The sequence below is a fragment of the Balaenoptera borealis genome, assembly GCF_965194805.1.
Source record: "Balaenoptera borealis genome assembly, chromosome: 1".
Lineage (NCBI taxonomy): Eukaryota > Metazoa > Chordata > Mammalia > Artiodactyla > Balaenopteridae > Balaenoptera > Balaenoptera borealis.
Window position 1 is genome coordinate 85,941,247 of NC_138860.1, and position 20,432 is coordinate 85,961,678.

Below are 20,432 nucleotides of genomic sequence, written 5' to 3' on the forward strand. Positions count from 1 at the left end.
TCCATACCTAAACTGGGAGAAGTGGTGACCTCTAGTGGTCAATGACCAACTTGCAGGGCCTGAGGTCGGCCAGGATCCTCTCCCTCTCTGACCAAGGCTCCTGGTCTCAGGTGACTGGGGCTCACTCATTAGCCTTTCTGGACCCAAACTCTCTCCACCTGGGCTCCAAGTACCGTTCCCCTTCCCACCCTTCATTCTGATCTCACACTGCTTGCTTAGGTGGCCTGTATGGCTGGGTTCCCACGAGGACAATGAAGAGCCTGTTTCTCATTTGTCATAATCATCTTTAATAAAAAATAAATTAGTTCTGGGGTGGGAACCATTTTAGGAGGTGGGGAGCGGGAGCAGGGGCTAGGGTGTCTTATTCTAACCTTTCTCTTTTCCATCCTCTGCCCAGCTGGTCCCTGCTCTGGGGAGATAGTCTCTCTTCCTGGGGAAAAGCAGGATTGGCAATGGCTCACCCCATCCCTAGCTAACTATGAGAGGGAGGGATAGAGAGACTAAGTAAGGGGAGAAAGGGTCAGAGGACAAAAGGATGGTTTAGATGATGTGTGGCCTGAACAGGAGAAATGAGGTTTAGGACACAAAGTTGGGATTAATGGGGAGGCCAGGCTCTAAGTAGCTCAGATTCCCAAAGAGTTGCAAACTTGCTTTCCTTTCAGCCTAGAAAACTCTCACGGAAACAGGCATTGTCCCCTCTCCCGGTTCCTTCTCAGTCTGTGTAACTTCTTTTTGAGAAGTGATACAGATTTATGGGCGCACACACATCCACACAGGCCCAGATACACATCTGGGGGCATATGTGCACACACACCATCACACCACCGCACAGACCCAACCACACGTCCTGACAGTTACTGTCCGTCATCTTGCCACCTTTGACCACCCTGGGGGACGTCCCTAGTGAGACCAGGACAGGCTAGAGAGCCAGAGGGTACAGAGTGGGCTGACTGACAGGTGACTGATGGTGGCATGAGAAAACCACGAGGAGAGGGCCTCCTGGGCCCATTTCAGGCGGGCTCCGGGGGAGACCGCTCCAGGACATGGGCGCAAGAGCGGCAACAGGTAGCTGTGTAGTAGGGATAGACGCAGAGCCGGGCCTGCACCACCAGGGGGCAATGTGGAGAGCTGTCCTTGCATTGATCATCTGGGGACAGAGAAGGCCGTTGGGCACAAGAAGTCACCAAGATCCATCCCGCTGGAGGTGTGTTGCCCACTCCCACTCGTCCTTCCTAATCTCCACCCACACTTCAGCTAACTCCGCTCTGCTGGGGATTGGGGAGAGGGAGCTCTTTACCTGGGCGCTGGCTGCAGGGTTGGCTGTTACAGGATCGTTTCCTGGAGGGCCGCAGGTGAGGAGGGCATCGGATGCTGAGTGTCTGGTTGGCGGTCAGGCACTGGACCTCCCTTGTCTGCATGCCCCCCTGGCAGGAGCGAGAACACTGGGGAGAGCCCAGCTATCAAATCAGACCTTTGCTGTGTCCCAGGCTCCTCCTGAACCCCAGGCCTCCTCCTCCTCTGAAAGGAGTTGGGGGGCTCTCCGGGAGCATTATGAAACCCCACGTGGAGGGGGCCCACCTGTCCTCCTGGTCTAGGAAATGGGACAAGTTAAAGTGCCGCTGGCCTTAGCCTGGGGCACAGAGGGAGGTACAAGGAGGGAAGCCTCCCCTCCCCTGGAAGTCCATGCTGAGCAGGGCAAGGGTGCCAGGCACTCACCGGACTCCAGGGTGTAGAAAACCATTGGTCCTGGCAGTCCTGCCCCTGACAGGGCTGCAGGGCAGGGGGCCTGGGCAGGTGGGAACAGTTGCTAGGAGAAGTCACATTGAACTCAGTCCCCAGTTTGGACACGCAGATGATGTCTCTACGCTGCGTGCCAGAGCCACATTCTGAGGAGCACTGACGGAGAAGACGGGAAGGGAGAGCAGGATTACTCCTACCTCCCCCCAGGGAATCCCACCGACGGGTCCCCTCCCGGGCTCTCAGCTCACCTCTGCCCAGGGCCCCGTGTACCAGCACCACGTCACCTCACAGGGCCCCAAGCTGCAGGCACGCATGTCAGGGGGGCGGCTTCCTGGTGCACAGGTCTGCTCAGTGGCTCCTGCCCTTGCTTCCTCCTGGCCCTCCCCATGGGTCTCCCCACTCCCGAGGCAGACGACAGAACGTCGCTGGATTCCCGTCCCACACTCAGCTGAGCACTGTTGGGAAGCAGAGTGTGAAGGGAGGCTGGAGTGACAAGTAGGGGAAGGGGAGGGGGCTGAGGACAGACACATCCCGGATCCGGGAGTTAGGGAATGCCCCAGGGGTACCAGCCAGATACGGGGAAACTTTGCCAGGCAGGGGTCAGGATGTCAGCATAAGTTTTTCTCTGAGTCCCCAACATCAGCAGTGTCTAGCAGACGGCAGGTGCTTGCTCAATCAACGTTTATGCAACCGTGCTGGAAAGGCCCCGGGAGGGTGTCCTGGGTGGGGGTACCGGGGGCGTGGGGCTCGGCTGAGGGGGTGTGGGGCCCACCTTGGAGCTCCAGTCGCTGTGGAACCAGGCTGTGGTGCAGGGCCCCATGTCACAGGCCTCTCTGCTGGGGGGCCGCGGGGGACCTGAGACGCACTCCTGCTCGCTCACTTCATCACCGTTGTTGCCGACGCAGCGGACCTGTCGGCTCCTCTGGCCGCGCCCGCACCGCACAGAGCACTGAGGGGACGAGGGGCATTCAGGCCTGGGCTTCCCGGCTGCCTCACCAGCCTCCAGCTCTGGGGCCTCTGGACCAGGATCTGCCTTTGATGCCTGGCTCAGCGGTTACAGGGCTTCGTGGGCTGAGGAGCAGGCTGAGTATGGGGCTCTGGGCCCCCAAGCCCCAGTTCTGTCTCTTCGCAGACTTACAGATGGAGGTTCTACATGAGATCTCATTTGTAAAAGTTTCTGCTGATTAGAACGGAGTTGGAAAAACCACTGCTCTAGCTCACTGGTGCCCACGCCTCCAGGATCTTCCCGCTCCAAGAGCTTCCTTGCCTGGGGCCACTCACCTGGCTCCAGGGGGAGCGGACCTCCCAGCGGCCGCAGAGGCGCAGCTGGCACGGCTGGGTGATGTTGGGCCGGGGCAGATGTCCGCAGCGCTCCAGGGGCACCGACGAGCCGCCGCCCCCAAACTCCTGCCGGCAGCGCAGCTGACGGTGCTGGGTGCCGGGGCCACAGGAGCGGCTGCAGGACGTCCACTCGCCGGCCTCCCAGCTATGGGCGTGGGCAGGGAGGGGAAGGGACAGAGACACAGAGGGCAAAAACAGAGATGTGTGGGGCTGCCATGTTTGGGGAAGGGGACGACAGACTGGGGCTGGGGACCCCTCAGAGGAGAGTGGGCATATTTGGAGTCTGGGATCCCTTGTGGGGCTCAGGGTTTCCTTGTTGTCTATGGAATGTCAGCCTTTCTCACTGAATAACGTCTCTCTGAAGCCAGGAGATCTTGTGTTGAGTGCAGAGTCCAGGTGAGATCCTATGGGGGCGAGGATGTGTTTCCCCGGGGCAACCATCGTGTCCCTAGGACCCTAACCCTCCCGTGGGGTGCACTCACTACGGTGGGCACGGGGGGCCGTGGCAGGGTTCCTGGGAGGCTGGGGGCCTGGTGCCCACGGCACAGCTGCGTTCATCCAGTTCCTCTCCTGACTCACGAGAAATGCAGAGGAAGACAGGGCGCCAGACACCTGAAAGGGATAAAAGGGAAGCCAGGGGAGGCAGGATAGCCCGGCATCCAGTGTCAGTGGGGTCCCAGGCACTGAAGTCCGATTCGGCACAGAGTCAAGGTGTGGACCCACAATCCAGGCTATGGGGTCAGGAGTGCCAAGCTGGGGATCTGGGCTGAGGGTGCCAGGAATACAGGCTGGTGCGTGAAGTCTCACCTTTTCCACAGGAGGCCGAGCACTCAGAGTGTCCCACCCGTTTCCAGTATCCGGCTGGAGACCCCAGGGGTGTCCTGGGATGGGGCGGGGCGGGCATCTGGGGGATCCGCACCTGACGCTGGAGGGTGCCTGGGGTGCGGGCAGGGCGGGGTACTGAAGCAGGTGGGGGCTCTCCCCTCAAAACCTCTGCGCAGGGAGAGTCGGGTAGACAAATTAGATGCATCCCCATTGCCTCGAGCTCCCCTCAGCCTCTCCTCACCTCCTTTTAGGTCTGGGGACCAAAGTCTTACCAGGCTGGAGTTGGGGGAGACGGGGCTCTGGCGTGGGGTTCTCAAGGTTTGGAGGAGGTGAAGAGATGACATACTGGTAGAAAACACCTGGGTTTTCCTCCTGAAAGATCATCTGGGGAGAAAAAGAGAAGGTAATGAATGTTTGGGGGTGGCCAGGGGGGCATCCACTAGCCTTCTGCCCATCTTGAGACCCACAGCTTTCCCCTCAGAGGAGAGGCAGTGGGGCGGCCTCCTCCTCCAGCCCAGGCGCAGGCCCCTCGCTCACATAGACATCCACAGGCTGGGTCGTGGGGCCTTCCGCGGACAGACTCTCTCCCACGCCCTCCTCTCGAGGAGGACGGCTGTACCGGAAGACAGTCCCGCCAGCAGCGTAGGACCCAGGGGGATCCACAGCCCAGTTTCCATTAATGATGGACCGGCCCCCAGGGCCACGAAGTGCTGGAGGTGGCAGATCAGGACATGCGAGGTTAGTCATACTGTCCTCCTCTCCCACCACTTCCCTGACAGCACAGAACCCCACATACCCCGCGCCCACGCGGGAGGGAGGAAGGGAGCCCTGACTTCCCGGGTGGCTCATTTGCCGTGCTGAATGGGGGTGTGAAGGGCAGAGCCAATAGGCCAGGAATGGAACGGGGGACCAAGACTCGGGGAACCCAGGGACTCACCGAGGTAGTTGGAGCTGGGCCGGAGCTGGGCGATCTGGAGCCGGGAGGCTCCAGCAGGAATCAACAGGATTTTCTGATAGCCCAGAGGGCCCCCCCGGTCACTGAGGTTCCCCGAGACGAGGCGACAGGTAGAATCATCACCCCCACAGACTCCACAGCCATCTGGACGCCGGCCCGAGCCAAGGATCCCGTCACAGCCAGGGCTCTGGGGGAAAGCGGAGTGAGGCAGGGGCTGCCAGAAGCCAGACACCACCTCCAACCCTGGCCTGGTCGTCTTGGAGCCTTCAGCTCACCGCGTGCCTTGACCTTTGCACTATAAGTGAGACTTGTAGGTTCTCTGTCAGCCCCACCATCCCCAGCCAGCCTTTGGGAAGCTTGGATGGGCTTAAGGGGGTCTTTCTTGCAGTTCGACTCTTGACTCTGCTCAGCCCTGCTTGGCAGGTAAGAACTTTCCTCTCTGCAACCTGAGTCTGGTGTTTTGCCATTGTGATGATGAGCAAGGAGACTCTGTGTGTGTGCCTGTAGCAGTTATTAACACTGCCTCTCTCCCCATGTGCGCACCCCGTCCCCCCTCACCAGACAGTGTCCGGCCACACAGATGTCTGGGGCTCCAGGCTGACACAGGGTCCCGTCCTGGACCTTTTCGGTGTGACGGACATAGAAGCGGAAGCCACGGGGACGGCAGTTCAGTTCACAGCGCTGGGAACCCTGAACTAAGAGACAGGGTAGAAGGGTGGTTAGCTGGGGTCCCTGGCAGGAGGTTAACTGAGAAAGAACCCAAGGCCCTGAGAGCGGCTTGGCTTGCCTTATATTAGCAATAGGGCATCCTGAGGTTGCCGAGGTCACTGTGGATGAAGGGAACACGACAATTCTGTACTCTGAAAGGTCAGTTTGAGGGTCACACAAAAGTTGGGTCAGATCAATTGAGGTCACTAAGACCAGAAAAGGGGTTGTGAGCTCTGAGAGAGGACAGATACGTGAAACTATGATTATGTGAGTTCAGAGCTCATAAGGGCTTGTGTCAAGGTGACACAGGCTGAAAATCAAACGGATGGATGGTAACTTGGGAGAAAGTGATACAACACTGTCCAGCATCCATGGGGTACCTCCACCAAGCTGTCACCACTGGACAGGATCTCTCTGACCATACCCTGCTCATGTCACATCCATCCCACCTCCTGGGTTGGGCTTCTTCCCAGAGGAGACCAGCCAAAGGGCACCTCTGGACACATCCCTCCTCCTAGCCTGACCCCTCTGCTGACCATACACTGCCATCTGACAGCTAGGGCTCTGTCTGAAACCCCCAGCCCTTTCTGGGCCTGTTCTGTCTCTTCACCCCAGCACTGGGAAATAAGGAAGACAATATGACACAGGAGAAATACAAGAGCCTACAGAGAAGTAAAAGAGGGGCTGAGTGTCTCCCTCCCCATCATCCCCCAATCTCCAGCCCCCCTGTCCAGGGAGTGGGCTAGAAACCTCACCTTCTGTGAAGGGCTCCCACTGGTACAGCTGACCCATGAACTCCTGGGAGTCAAAGGCTGCACACTGCAGGGCCCGGGGGTCTGGCTGCTCAGGGGGGCAGGGCTGAGGTGGGGGATACAGAGGAGTCAAAGCTGGGGAGGAAAATGGGGGTGTGGGTCAGGGCTGGATTGGGGAGATAGGGAGGCAGGTCAGGTCTATGGAAGAGCTCCAAGGTCCCTACCCTGAAGAGGTCAGATGCCAGGCCCTTCTCCCTCAGGTCCAGATCTGACAGGCTGAGGACCCAGGCTCAGGGTCAGGGAAGCAGAATTGGAAGTCTGGGAGGGGTCCAAGAAGGAACTCACCGCTTGGCTGCAGGCTCTCAGCTGCTCACTCTCCCCAGAACATCTTGGGACAGGGCTACTGGGAGCAAAGAGGCTCCAGAGGGGGCTGGAATGGGGGCCAGTACTCAGCAGAGGCAACCAGCCATCTGGGTAGTGAGGAACAGACTCCGTGAGGGACCCGTGAAGATTCCCCCCAGGTCTCCAGTGCTCCCGGCTTTGCTGGCCTCGGCTCCGAGGGACAGAAAGGAAAGGATTAGGGTGTCTCTCTGCCAGCCGGGGACCGGCCCAACCCTGGGAACTTGGCCTTCTTGGCTGAGGGGACATGTGAAAGGAGCTACCTTCTCCTGGGGATGGAGGGAACAAGGAGGGCTCTGTGCCAGAGGCCTGGGCTCTGGGGTGGGGCCGTGTGAGGGCAGGCCTGGTTCTAGAGGGCATCTCTGTCTGAGCAGCTTCGGGGCTTGGGGGTTCTCCTGGGGGGGACAGGGTGTGGGCAGACGGTTCAGTAGGAGGGAGTTCAGTTTGCGGGGTGTGGTTTGCAGAAGATGGCTCTGTTCTTGGAGTCAGGGATGGAAGATCTGAGGTCTTCGAGAGCTCAGAGCTGGGCGGTCTCCTGGGGTGCCTGCGGTTCCGATGGAGCGGCAAAGCAAAGGGCACTCTCCCATAACCGAACATTCCTGGCTTGATGGGGTCTCGAACCCGGGACCTGAGAAAGTGTTGCAGACGTGGGGTCACAGCGCTGGCTACCTCGGAGCCTGCCTCCCCAGGCGACTCCCTAGCACCAAAGATAAGCCTTTATAAATGCTGGATCCTTTGCTCCCCTTTCCTTCATCCCTAGCTCCGCCCCTTGCCTAAGGCCCCGCCTCTTCCCTCAAAGCCCCACCCCTCACCTCCTGGCTCCTTCAATCTCCTGGGCCTCCTCTCTCCCTAAATGAGAAGCAGGACCTCGAAGGGGGCCACCTCTTCCCCGAGGTGGTGGCCTGTACAGGGGAAGGGTTTCTCGGGAAGTATGAGGTCTGGTGCCTTGACCCCGGGGGAGCAGGGCTTCTGGATGTCTTGGGGGCCGGGGTGGGAGGGGCAGGCCCTGGTGGAGTTGAGCTGTAGGGAGCTGACACGTCCGGCTCCTGCGCTGCACCCCAACCCCGCAGGGCTGGGAGCAAGAGGCCCACTGGTCCCAAGGACCCCAGACACCCTCAGGGCCCTGGTTCTCCTCGGGAGGTGTCTGAAGAGAGTGCCCAGGCAACACCTGTGTAGACAAAAAGTTCAGCCAAAATTAGAATGATTTTCGAGGGAACTGTACAGAATATCTAGTCCAACGCTAGAGGCTTGGGGCAGTAGTGACTGGCCCAAGGTCACATTCAGTAGCAGAGGTGGGACTTGAAGTGATTTGGCAAGGAGTTAGGGAGTTGGGGAGGCTGGGAGGCTGGGAGGGCCAAGTGTGAGAGAAAGGGGCCGCGGCTTATCAGAGGCTGCGGGAAATGCAGACGCGGCCTGGAGACTGTGGGAAGCAGGGAGGCAGGGAGAGGAAAGGATCGTAGTCTCTGGTCCCTGGCTCACCTCCTGATCCAGGCAGAGCTGAGGGAGGAACAGAAGCAGCATCAGACACAACCGGGACCTGCAAACCAAAGGCAGGAGTGAAGGTGTCAGCCAGGAGCCGGAGGAGGTGTTACGACACCGCCCTCAGCCCAAGGAGGCTCCGCACATCCTGATACCAATTGCTCAGAAATCAGAAGTTACTCATCACTTCCCCCAGCCCCTCCCAGAGAGCTCCTTTCCCTCACTTCCAGAGACCCAGCCATCCCTCCTCCAGGGCCGCCCCACCTCTTACCTGCCCGCCCACTTCTCCATCGCTCCTCCCTTGATGGCCCCGGGGCCAGGGAGGAGGGGACCGGAAATAAACTCTACTCCGGCATCTGGGCGTGGGGTGGGGGATGCGCTCTGCAGGGACCGAAGCCTGGTCCAGTCTCCAGAAAGCTGGGGGTTGGGAGGGATGACTCCTCAGAAGGACATCTCAGAGTGAGAATGGATGGGTGAAGACTGGCCCACCCCTTTATGATCCTAAGGGAGGGAGGGAGAAGGCACACTGCCCTTGTCCATCCTCCCAGGCTGGAGGGGTGGCGGTCTGCCCTCAGCCTCCCAACTCAGGCTCAGTCCCCCTCCTCAGCTGCAGGAACTTCTCAGCTCCTCCATGTCCTAACTAGGAACTGTCTCTAGGTCAGCTCAGGCACACGCATCTTTCTTAAGATGGTTTTCATCTGGCTCCCCCTCCTGCCCTCCCAGAGGTCCTGGAAAGCTGAGGAGGGAGGCTCAATGAGGACTTACCAGACACCCCCTCTGAGCTGCTGACTGGAAGCCCCTTGCGCTTTCCGTTTCCTACCTGACTCCCAGCTTTTTCTTCCCTTCTTAGCTAATAAAGCTCCTTCTGGAACACTCAGGCACATCTCTGCCTGCCTCAAACACTTTCCAGTCAAGGGATAAACTAAATGGGCTGATGGTTTAATCTCTAGAGAAGCAGGTGATTTTTCCCACTGAGATTTAACCTCCCTCTAGGGGCCAGCATCCAGCATTAGATCAATGAGGCCTTACTTCAGGCAAGACTCTGATGGGCTAGGGAAACCTGGGAAGGGGATATGCAGCTAGAGATGCCGTTGCTCCCCAATCATGCACGGTCTACCTTCTGAAGAGCCAGGAAGTCCCTCCTGAAGTCTAAACTTGATCCTTGGGGAAGTGGAGCTTGGAACCTTCCCCTGGTCTAAGCCTGACTCTCCCATCGCTCCCCCTTGCCCTCCAGCCCCTTCCTGCTCACAATGAGCCCTTCCCACCCCCACTCCTCATGCTGCTCGGAGTTCTGCTTTCCAGGAAAAAAAAAAATGTTTCTGTTGGATCCAAAAGGCACCCGGGAGAGGAATCCAAGGAGCTAATGCCGAGGAGGACCAGCTCAGGGGCAGGAAAATGACAGAGGGAAGGGCAGGAATGTGCTTGGGGGTAGTAACTCTCAGCCCCACTTCCCTCCCTGAGACCCCAGGACTTGGGAAGTTAAGGGAGGGATCACAGTGGTTGAGCCTGAGCTGCAGGGTCTCCTCAGCTGCTTGGGGTTGGGAAGGGGGTTGCTGATGGCTGCTCCTTCCCTTGGCTGGGCTGACCACTGAGGTCAGCAACTCCGCCCTGATGGGGGGGGGCGGGTAGGGGCTCCAGAGGAGGGCCAACGTTCCACCCAAAACTTCAGCTCTCTGCCTGGCTCTGTTACTGGAGGTTGAAGGGAAGGAGAGATGGGGTGATGATCACTGCCGCTTCTTGCTGCCGGGTCCGGGTCCCCTCTCTACTCCCTCTCTGCCTCTGCTTCTCTCTGCTACCTCTTTCTCCATGGGTCTACCCAGTACACATAATCCTGTCCTGAGCTGGGTTTGGCTTTGGCAGTTCCCTGGAGAAGTAAGGGGTGGGGTGGCGTGAGCTCTTGGGGCCAGGGCCAGGCCTGGCTCCCTCTCTGGAAAAGTCCTACCCCACCCCCTGCATAGCTGGGCAGGGGGCCGACACTCCCCCTCCACCCCTGCAGAAACAGATACACATTTGTGGTTTTCACCCCTTCTCATGTTCCTCATCTGGTGTGTCTCACTGCCCAGGGTGAAGAAAGGAGAGGTCAGAAGTGGTCACTCTTGGGCCAGGCTGACTCTGGTCTAGACAAACCTGAGCTCCTCCCGGCCATACCTCCACACTGGCCAGTGAAGATCAAGGAAGAGAGACCTGGGCAGAACTAACCCCTTCACCCCCAGGGGACCCGCCTCTGGGAAATGGGTGGTGCTGCGGGGCAGGGCGCCCCACAGCAGGCTCCAGGGCTAGCTGGAGAGTCCCTATCTTGGATGAGAACTCCCTGGTCCTCCTTGGGCCCTCCACTCCTGGGTCCTGGAGGCCCATCCCAACAGGCATCTTTCCTTTCTAGTCGTCAGGCTGAGCTGGATCAAGGGCACCCACATGCGTCCCTCATAGCGTCCCTGTCCCCCAACTCCAGGACAGAAGAGAGTGGCGGGGCTGGGGGATGAGGGGAACACATCCTCCAGGAGCACCCATCTAGAGGAGGAGGGCAGGAGGCGCCGGGCGTGTGCCGGGAGGTCCTGGCTACGTTTTCCAATTTTACTCTGTAACTTCGTAGGAATTTTGGCTGATTCTCCGCCCGAGTGATGGGGGCCAGTGTTCCAAGGGATAAGAACCCCTCCCCAGGAATTCGACCCCAGGGACTTCCGAGGCTATAAAAGCTATAAGAGCTGGGGCTGGGGTCGTGGCTGGGGCGCGACCGCGGGGCGCAGGGAACAGGGACGGCGCGTGCGCGCAGGGCGGGGGGTCTAACGGGACCGGGGAGAGAGGGCGGCCGGGGCCGGGGGTCCCAGGGAAGATCTGTACCTGCTCTGCTCGGCCCCGGCGGCCCGTTAACCCCTCCGCGCCCGGGCGCTCTCTCCAGGCAGCCTTGCTCTGCGGCGGCCACTGCTGCCCCTGAGCCCGGCTCCGGACACTGCCGCCTCCGGCCGCGGCTCCGCCCTCGCCCCGCCCCCCGCTCCGCCCACCCGCCCGCCACGCGCCCAGCCCGCGCCCCGAGCCGGCCCCCGGGTCGGGGCGGCCCACCCCGAACCCCTTACCCGCCAGGGCCACCCACCCCGGGCTTCGGGCCTTGGCCACCCCAGCCCGGGACCCGCCAACGGCTCGAGGGGGCGAAGCCGAGGGGGTCCCAGCTCGCTTCGGACGGAGCCATCGCTCCCGGGCTGTCCCCAGGCCCGGCTGGAGTTCAGGACTCCCGGACCCCGGCCTCCAGACCGGCTCCGAGTGGGCGGTGCGAGCGCTGCGCCTGCCCAGGCCAGGCGGCCGCGAGTGGCGCCAAGGGGCTGGGTGGTGCCTGTACCCGAGCGGCGTGGGCGAGCCCCGGGCCCCAGATCTGGGCGTTGCTGGACCGAGATGGTCCCGCCCGACCCCAGATCCGCGTTGGTCCAGGCCCTCTCCTCCACGCAGCCTCCCATGCAAGCCCAGTCACCCCTGCCTCTCCCGAGTTGGGCTGTGAACCATGTGGTTCTGACTGCTCAGGGACCTCTATGGGCCTCGGTTTCTTCATCCATAAAATTTTACACACAGGGCATAGCGGAAGGAATGCGCTGATTTAGGAATCAGACGAGCTGGATTTGAATCTCAGCTCGAGTACTTATCAGCTCTGTGGTCTTGGATGAATACTACAACTTTTCTGTGCTGCACTTTCCTCATCTGTAAAATGGGGCTAATCTGATATATAAGAATAAGCTTGGAGATATGTCTGTCTATTCATTTATATCTGGAAGAATACACCCCAAACTCGGAATTGGGGGCAACACCTGGGCAGGGGCTGTGGGGTTGGGAGAGAAAAAAAAACAGCCTTTCACTTTTTACTCTACATGTTTATATGCTGTTGAATTTTTAACCACAAGCATTATCTATGTTTTTAGTTATGTTAAAGAAATAAATAATATACATGAAAGTGTATGACAAAGTAGATAATAAATGGTCACTTCTATTTTTAAAGTTGTATTTGCCATTTATTCATGAACCACGGTCCTGTATTGCTGGGTCTACTCAGTATTTGAAAGGTTTTGGCTTTTTTTCAGTGACTTGTCAGTATTTTATTTTATTTTATTTATTTTAACTTTTTGGCGGCACCGCCCAGCATGCAGGATCTTAGTTCCCCAACCCAGGGATCCAAGCCACGCCCCGCGCCGTGGAAGTGCAGAGTCTTAACCACTGGACCACCAGGGAAGCCCTGAAATGCTTTGAAGTGTAACAGGTATACCCTTATTTGAAGTTTAACATCCATATTTTGTTTTCTCAGTAAATCCCTAAGTTTTTTCAACACAAGGAAAGAACTTTAGGCTACTTTGTGTCATCTATATTTTTTCATATTTTGTTTCTATGTTTTGTTTTTTTTTATTTGTAGAGTTAAAAGAAATATTTGAATTGGAATGATATAGAACAGACAAATGAGTCCCAGGTGCCCAGGCCTGCTTTCCAACTTTTTTACCCAAGCTCAGGCCCACAGGATGGTGGGTAAGCTGGCTGGGAACCCCTAAGACCCCTGTTATTTTGTGCGGGTACAGGACAATGTTGCTAGAGCTTTTTTATTAAGTTTTTATTTTTTAAGAGACATTATAAAGTATCCTGGTTTTAAAATATTGACAAGTCACTAAAAAAACAACTTTAAGACATCAAGTACAACCTACAAAACATGACTGTTGCTCAGATTTGTCTGCAGGCCTTAAGTTTGTGCCTCTTCTGAAAACATCCTCAGTCTTGGTCTCATGCTCCTAAAGAGCTTGGGAAGATAGTGGGTTAAGGCCCCCTCCCGATAGGGGTGGTTTATCATGGGACTGTTGGTGACATGCAGTCCTAACCCAGAGGCATATTTATAGTCCTGGATTTGGAGTGGGAAGCCCCTTTGCTCAGACCTCAGAGTACAATGATGATGAGATGCCCAGTCCACAGGGACAGAGGAAGATATTTTAGGTCAGGGACCTTTCAGTGCCCCCAAGTCACACTCCAGCAGCATTCACTTATCTACCAGGAGGCAAGCTGCAGGACCAGAAGGTGTGACCGAAGACAGAAGAGTGGGAAGGAAGCCTGGCCGGAGGGAAAGGTCCGCCTTTGACATTTGTAATGCTGTGAACTGAGGGTCAGATATAGTCCTTTCCATTAAGAAGTGGCTGTGAGCCAAAGAGCTCACGAGATTTATTACAGCTGTCACCTCCCATGACTTGGTGGTCTGAAAATATTGTATAAGGAAAGGAATTTCCTATGCCTCGGCACTGTGCAAAATGCCAGATGAAATTTGTGGACACTGTCTCAAGGATTAAAAGAAATTTCTAAAAAGATTATGCAATAAGTAGATGTTCACCCAAAAGTACCTGTAGGGCTAGGACAAACGAAGGACGAAAAGGGAACAGTCTAAGTATTCGTCTGACTTTGAGCTTAACATAGTGATTTAATAATAATAATAATATAGCTAACATGTATATAGCACTTACTCTGTGTGCAGGCCTCATTGTAACAGATTTGGAAACAAAGACACAGGGAATTCCAGGGGTCTGGGTTTGATCCCTGGTCAGGGAACTAAGATCCAGCAAGCCTCATGGGGTGGCCAAAAAATAAAAGAAACAAAGACACAAAGAAAAATTCGGTAATTTGCCCCAAACCTCACAGTGAGAAGTTATTACCTGTGTATGTTGTGTGCAAGTGAAATGTTTGAGAAATTTAGCTAAGTTCACTTAATAATTTTTTTTTCTGGTAGTAGATTAAGGAAGTTTTATTTGTGTTGAACCGAATAACATTTTAAACTCATGTTTCCTTTGAGACGTTGTCCCTACTCCAACATAATGCTGATGCCGATACCAGTGTGCACAGGTGGGGCCCGGAAACTAGTGTGAAACTGTGTGTCTTTTGGTTTGTGGTCATAGTACCCATTTTCAGAAAGCCCAGTGCTTGCCTTTCTGCCTCTGGGAATCATGGTTTGCTCAACTCCTTTGTTCCAGAAGAGCCACTCTATTACCAGTTGCTACACACCAGGCTGGTCTCCAGCCGTTGATTCTCAGTGTCCTGTCACGTTGTTCCGCACTTTCTGTCACTGATGCCATTCTGCTGACCATCGGCCTAGTTAGCTTACTCCCCACAACAGTTATGAGAAGAGCCTATTGTGACCTGTTCTCTACAAGGAACCTGGAGGGTGGGGGCCACCCGGCCATGTTTACCTTTGTGTCCGCCACCTCGCCTGGCATTTAATAAATGCTTGTGGGATAAGCCATGAACGAGAAATGATGATCCCTGCCTCAGCTCTGGCCACATTCCAGCACTTTCTGATTGTTGTGTCAACCCATTTTGGCTGAGCTGGTTCTAGGATGATGAAATCATGAAGAAACAGGATGTGACCCATTTGGTAAGATGAGGTCCAAGACGAGGATGGGACTTTCTGGTCTCCCAGTCACTGCTCTGGAGACATTACATTTGGTCAGAAACTCTCAAAGCCAGCATTCTTTTTTTTTTTTGGCTGCCTTGGGTCTTCGTTGCTGCCCATAGGCTTTCTCTAGTTGCGGTGAGTGGTGCGCGGGCTTCTCATTGCAGTGGCATCTCTTGTTGCGGAGCACAGGCTCTAGGTGCACGGGCTTCAGTAGTTGTGGCACAAGGGCTCAGTAGTTGTGGCTCGCGGGCTCTAGAGCACAGGCTGAGTAGTTGTGGCGCACGGGCTTAGTTGCTCCGCTGCATGTGGGATCTTCCTGGACCAGGGCTCGAACCCGTGTCCCTGAATTGGCAGGAGGATTATTAACCACTGTGCCACCAGGGAAGTCCCAGGATTCTTTTTAATTTGATTACCATATTTCAATCTTCCAGGGCCTCTCAGGCAGGTCCTGGGGTCCTTGGTGACAGACTTTGCCTCAGTACCGCCCTGAGCCATGTGTCTGTCTGTCCATCGGCATTCGAAAAACAGGAAGTCCTCAGTAAATGTTTATGGAATTGAATGAATTGATCAAACATAACCTTGGCAGCCATTAAGTTTACAAAATCGTCAGTACTTTGACAACTATGTTAAGTGGTTTGAACTCATGTGCACATCTTCTTACATATGTGTTTGGGAAACATGGCCATAAGCTAGAGCTTCTGGATTAGGCCTCCAGAATGTTTGAGAATATTCATTGTTTGCTAAATTGGGAAGATTTTCAGATGATATTCTTCCTCTGTTATAGTCTCAATATAACCAATTTACAGATTTAATAAAATGGTACCCATCACCAGGCATGGGGAACAATTAGCCAGGGCCCATTCCTCTGATACAAGCCTCCACTTAGTCCTGTCCTTAGGATCTTGGAGAACATTCTCAAGTAGCCACATTCCCCTCGGCTGCTAGGGCCTGGGGAGCCCAGGGCAGTCGGCTGTCCCATGCTGCCACTGCTGCTACTGCTGCAGTAGCAGATCCAGCCCTGGGTCCTAAAGAGATTAAGCGCTGATCCAGATTCCACCCCAACTTTGCCATTCAGGGGCTGTGTGACCTTGGGCATGCTAAGCTTCAGGCTTCTCACCTCTAAAATTGGAGTAACAACAGTACTCAGTTTATCTACTTCATGGATTATTGCAAAAGCCAAAATAAAAATAAGAGCAGGTGTGTGAAGCTGTAGAGTCATAGAGAAAAAAGTCAGTCAGTGTTATGATTAATGATGCATTTAAAATTTTATTTTAGTTGATGTGCCGCGTAAATCAAGACTCTGCACTGTGTAAAGCCTGAGACCTGCCCCATCGCGATGCCCACGTTCTGTGCTGAGGATCCTCTCTCAGAGCCCAACAAGATTCAGCAAGGATTTGCCAGTGACAGAGCACATATTAAATGTGTTCTCACAGCAGGTTGACAACGGTGGCCCAGCCTCTGTGCCAGGGATTGGGGAAAAAAGTTATGTTGCTGTCTGGGTAGAAGCTATCTTCCTTACTAAGAAATCTGGCAGCAGATTGGCCACCAGGACTGAGTTCTGTGATGTCTTCCCAGCTTGGCAGGCTCCTTGTGCCTTGGGGTTCGTGGACCAGAAGGTGAGGTGCTCTGGACTGGCACAGGTTCAGCAGCGGCTGAGGGCAAAGATGCACTGGGAAGACATTGTCCCAGAGTCACAGAAAAAAGGGCAGGCCCTGCTTGGTGGAGGTAGGGCGAGGGTTGAGGCCTCCAAACATTTTGAGAAAACAGAGAAACCTATTGTTTTGTTCTTGAGTCTGGAATTGCACTTAATGTACTGGCCACACATAGTACTGTGACCAATTCCAAGATCAACTGCAGATGTGAATTAAGAGCAAGGAAACAGTGTGTTTTATCCCAATTAAGGAAGGTGGCAGAAGCCCATCTTTCCTCTCCAAAGGGGCTCCTACAGAGAGAATAAATGTCCGTGTGATAATTGGGCCCAGTGTCCAACCCCTCACCTAATTCCAGAAGTAAATTAAGAATTTCTGCAAGCAGAGCAGAGGTATACAGAGAGGCAGGCTCTGGAGGTGATGTGGGTCCTGTTTGTGGTTTGAACAGGGCACCCCTTTCAGAGTTATAGAGCAGAGCGGGGAGATCAGCTCATGTGCTGGACTCCATGGGCCAGAATCTGAGCAAGTTATTTCCACCACTTGAGCCTCAAGCAATGGCTTCTTTCTTTAGTGGACTGTCGCTGGAGACAGAGGATTCTAACCTCAGGACTGCCCTAAGGAAAGGGCCATGGTAATTCTCCCCACATGAATCTCGCTCTCGTGCCTAGAAGTTTCCCTGAATTTCTAGAGAAAGCCAGCTTGGTGTCAAATTAATTTTGACAAATTGTGCTGAAGGCCTAAGAAAGGCAGACATAAAAGGGTAGGAATCAGGGTACAAAACTCAAAACTGCAGCCAGAGAGGCGGGCAGGGCAGCCAAAAGAGAGGCAAGAATTTTGTACATACCAAGGACTTGAAGTCAGAAATGGAAGACTCAGAGCTGGCTCTGAAGGAAATGAGTCGAGGCAGGAGGTAGTGCGGGCTTGCCCCTCTGACCACAGGCCCAGGCTCATCTCAGAGACCTTGAAGGCCCTGTGTGGACAAGCAGGGGGCCACATCTGCTCCTGGTGCTGGAAAGGTCTCCCTTCTCTTGCTCACAGCCTTCCCTGCTCCTGGCAGCTTCAGGATCTAGTCCAGCTCTAAGCATGGCATTCAAAGCCTTGCCCTCTTGGCCACAGCCTGCCCCTCTGGCTTCACCACCCCAAACAGGCAAAGCCCCCAGCCAGGGCCTGTGTGCCTCCTTGCCTGAAATGCCCACCCCCATCCATCTCCTCTGAGGTTGGAACCTTCCATGCCCCAGCAGAGTCTCTCTATGAGTGAGCCCCTCACCTCCCAGGACCACCTCTGTCCCTCTCTCTCCTTAGCCCAAAGCCCTGGCCCTGGCAGCTCTCTAGGCCCAGGAGTCTCTCACTTAGGTGTGTCTGACAGTTGCCTGCGAGGATATTAAAATACAGCTGCCTGGTCCCCAGTCTGGGTGATCTCGTTCCTGACCTCCACGGGGGCTCTGTGCACACCCACGGGGGAGGTCCACTGGTCTAAACCACTCCTTGGGAACTTTGCCTGTGAACCAGGTACCCATCTGGGTCCTCCAACCCAGGTATGCAGGAACCACACTTCATTTCTCAATAACAGCCTCATTTCTGTTTCAAGCCCCCCTTCCTCTGGGGGTGATGGAAACTTAATTGTAAGTTTAGGGGCTTCCCACCCTCACCTGTGGGCACTGGGCAGCCATTCATTTCCTAGCAAGATTGTGTTGGTGATGGAGAAGGTGTTTATTCACAGAGGAGAAGCTGACAGATCTCCTGGAGCAAAGGCCAGGTCCTCTTCCTTACTCTGGCCTTGATGCAGCAGGGTCACGCTCTCCCAGGGGAGGGAAGCAGCAGATGCCAGGCAAGACGAAGAACAGATCGGCCTATGGCAGTGGGAACCAGAACCCAGTGGAAGGAAGGGTCATGAAGGGGTACACTCAAATTTATGTAAAACTGACATCCTCTCCCCAAACCTTGCTTCCTCTCCTGACTTCTCACCTCCTGTTGTTGGGACTGTTCTTCAAAACCCTAGAGTCATCTTTACTCCTTTCTCTCCTTTAATTCCAGAATAGTACGGAAATTTAGAGGTTATTTTGCCCAGTCCCTCCATTTTCCAGGTGAAGAGATTGTGGCAATTTCTGGCAAACCCAGAATTAGATCCCAGATCATGTCATGGACATGAAGTCCAGTCCTCTTAGCCCAAAGACTTCCTGTCCTTCACATAGTTATGTGTCCTCATCCCTTCTGTGGCCACCACCTGACAAAGCTCTCCTCACTTCCTGCGTGGATCACAGTGACAGTGACCAATACTAATGCGTGACACTTTGCTCCTGGCGTCCATGGAATGCCTTCTCTCCTTCCCATCCCTTACATCCTACTCATCCTCCAAGGTCAGCTCAAATGCCACCTCTTCCAAAATCAGGTGCTGGTCCGACGTGTCCTCTTCCCCTCCAGCTGCATTTAGCACCACGCCCCAACGGCTCATGGCAGGTGAGACCGTAGGCAGGCTGCACCTGTATGCTATTCAGTTTTCCGTAATTAGATGATAAACTCCTAAGAGCAGGGACTTGCCTTACACTTCTTGGTTTCCCCTACAGGGCCTCGGGGACCACATGATAAAATTTCAGTTGCTGCTTGTGTGGTGTATGCTAAGAGGGGAAACTTTAGCAAAATGCTTAGAGGTGGCCACTGAGCCGCTGGCCCAAGTGAACTGGGAACACAAACTGAGAAGGAAATGTTTAATTTCTGGGGTAAGCAAGCTCCAAGAGTGGCTGAGGGTGAGGGAAAGAACTGATACAGTCCAGCAGGCGTCTTCTTCCAGGACAAGAGGAAAGACTCTACATACCAAGGACCTGATGTCAGAAATGGGAGGCTGGAGGCTCGCTGCAGGGGGGGGGGACGCGGGGGAGGTGCAGGTGGAGGCAGGAGGTAACCAGCTCGCCACTCGGACCTGCCCCCAGATGCACAGATGTGCCTGGACTCCGGCTGAGCCACTGGCCCCAGCTGGACTTCTGGGGCTCTAAGGTGACCACTGCTCTTCCTGGGGCTGGGAAGCCTAAGGGTCCCTGCTCTGCGGCCTCACGTTCAGTCTGGGACTGCAGCCTGGGTCCCCAGCTTCCCTAGTCTGGCTTCAGCCGCTGCTCCCACTTGATTCTCTTCAGTCCACGTTCCCGGACAGGCCCCACACGGTCCCCACACGGTCCCTGGGCTCTGCTGGCTCAGTCAGTGCGCAGGGGACCCCGAGACTCACCCGCCGGACATCCACCTTGGGCACTTGGGAGCTCATTGTTTTCCAGTGTCTGGTACCCGGTAGGTGCTCAATTACATTGTTTAATGAGTGAGTCATCATTCTGGGGTTCAGCTCCCTGAGCCTCCCCTTTGAAGCCCCGACAGTCAGCCCAGGGTCAGCATCAGAAAGAAAATCCCTGTTTCTGAGTCCTTGTGTCTTCTCCTCACCTCAGCCCCCTGCTCTCTGGCTGTCCTCTCACCATGGGGAGGGGCTGCTGCCCCAGGAGGGGGGGCCTGGCAGACAGGGCGACCTTGGTGGAGGGTGAGGGGCGGTTATGCCCAGCACTGCCTGCCAGTCTCTCACTTCAGGGCCTGTCCTCATCTCAGAAACGCCAGGATGCAGAGGGTAAGAGAGCTGCCTTGGCCCCGGTTCTTCACTGTGCACAGAACCTCCAGTCTCCAAGGGCTTTTTATTTTTTCTTTTTTGGCCGTGCCACGCAGTTTTCGGGACCTTAGTTCCTGACCAGGGATCAAACCCGTGTCCCCTGCAGTGGAAGCACAAAGTCCTAACCACTGGACCACCAGGGAATTCCCTCCAAGGGCTTTTTTAGATTCATCATCTCATTTTATCTTCTCCCCAAACCTTATAAAGTGGGGGTGGGCCTGTGGACATTACTTCCATTTATCAGATGAGAAAAATGAGGCAGGAGAGGATGCCAAGCGCTTGACTTAGGAAGCAGAACTGGAGCCAGAACCCAGGTCCCCCCACCCCTGGCCCAGCAGCTTCCCGGCACCGTTCTGCGCCGCTGGGGCAAGGAGAAGTGTTGGCAGGCCTGGTAGTGGTTTTCCCAGCCAGCATCCCAGCAGGAGGAGCTCACACTTTTCTGGGAAGTAACCTGCAGCCTTTCAGAGCTGGGAGCGCTGGCGCAGTACAGGCTGTCCCCTTATTTTACAGAGAAAACGGCAGCCTGGGGCCCCTGACTCCAGGCCGG

The 20,432-nt window shown here is 55.4% G+C and overlaps 1 protein-coding gene and 1 long non-coding RNA gene across 2 annotated transcripts in view; one reads left to right on the forward strand and one right to left on the reverse strand.

The window, feature by feature from the left end:
* Nucleotides 1-20,432, forward strand: part of LOC309614300 — a 276,916-nt gene that overhangs the window by 127,127 nt on the left and 129,357 nt on the right. The gene's annotated exons all lie outside the window — the stretch shown is intronic.
* On the reverse strand, nucleotides 264-14,653 carry ADAMTSL4 (ADAMTS like 4). Its single transcript, XM_082361464.1, has 18 exons — nucleotides 11,271-14,653; nucleotides 8,471-8,616; nucleotides 8,200-8,257; nucleotides 7,533-7,888; nucleotides 6,667-7,348; nucleotides 6,325-6,427; nucleotides 5,420-5,556; nucleotides 4,844-5,048; nucleotides 4,444-4,616; nucleotides 4,179-4,290; nucleotides 3,889-4,074; nucleotides 3,564-3,693; nucleotides 3,022-3,226; nucleotides 2,513-2,689; nucleotides 1,989-2,195; nucleotides 1,717-1,896; nucleotides 1,298-1,442; nucleotides 264-1,147 (listed from the first exon to the last, which is right to left on the reverse strand). Exons 1-18 carry the CDS (start codon nucleotides 11,643-11,645, stop codon nucleotides 1,011-1,013), a joined length of 3,714 nt encoding a protein of 1,237 aa, XP_082217590.1. The 5' UTR covers nucleotides 11,646-14,653; the 3' UTR covers nucleotides 264-1,010.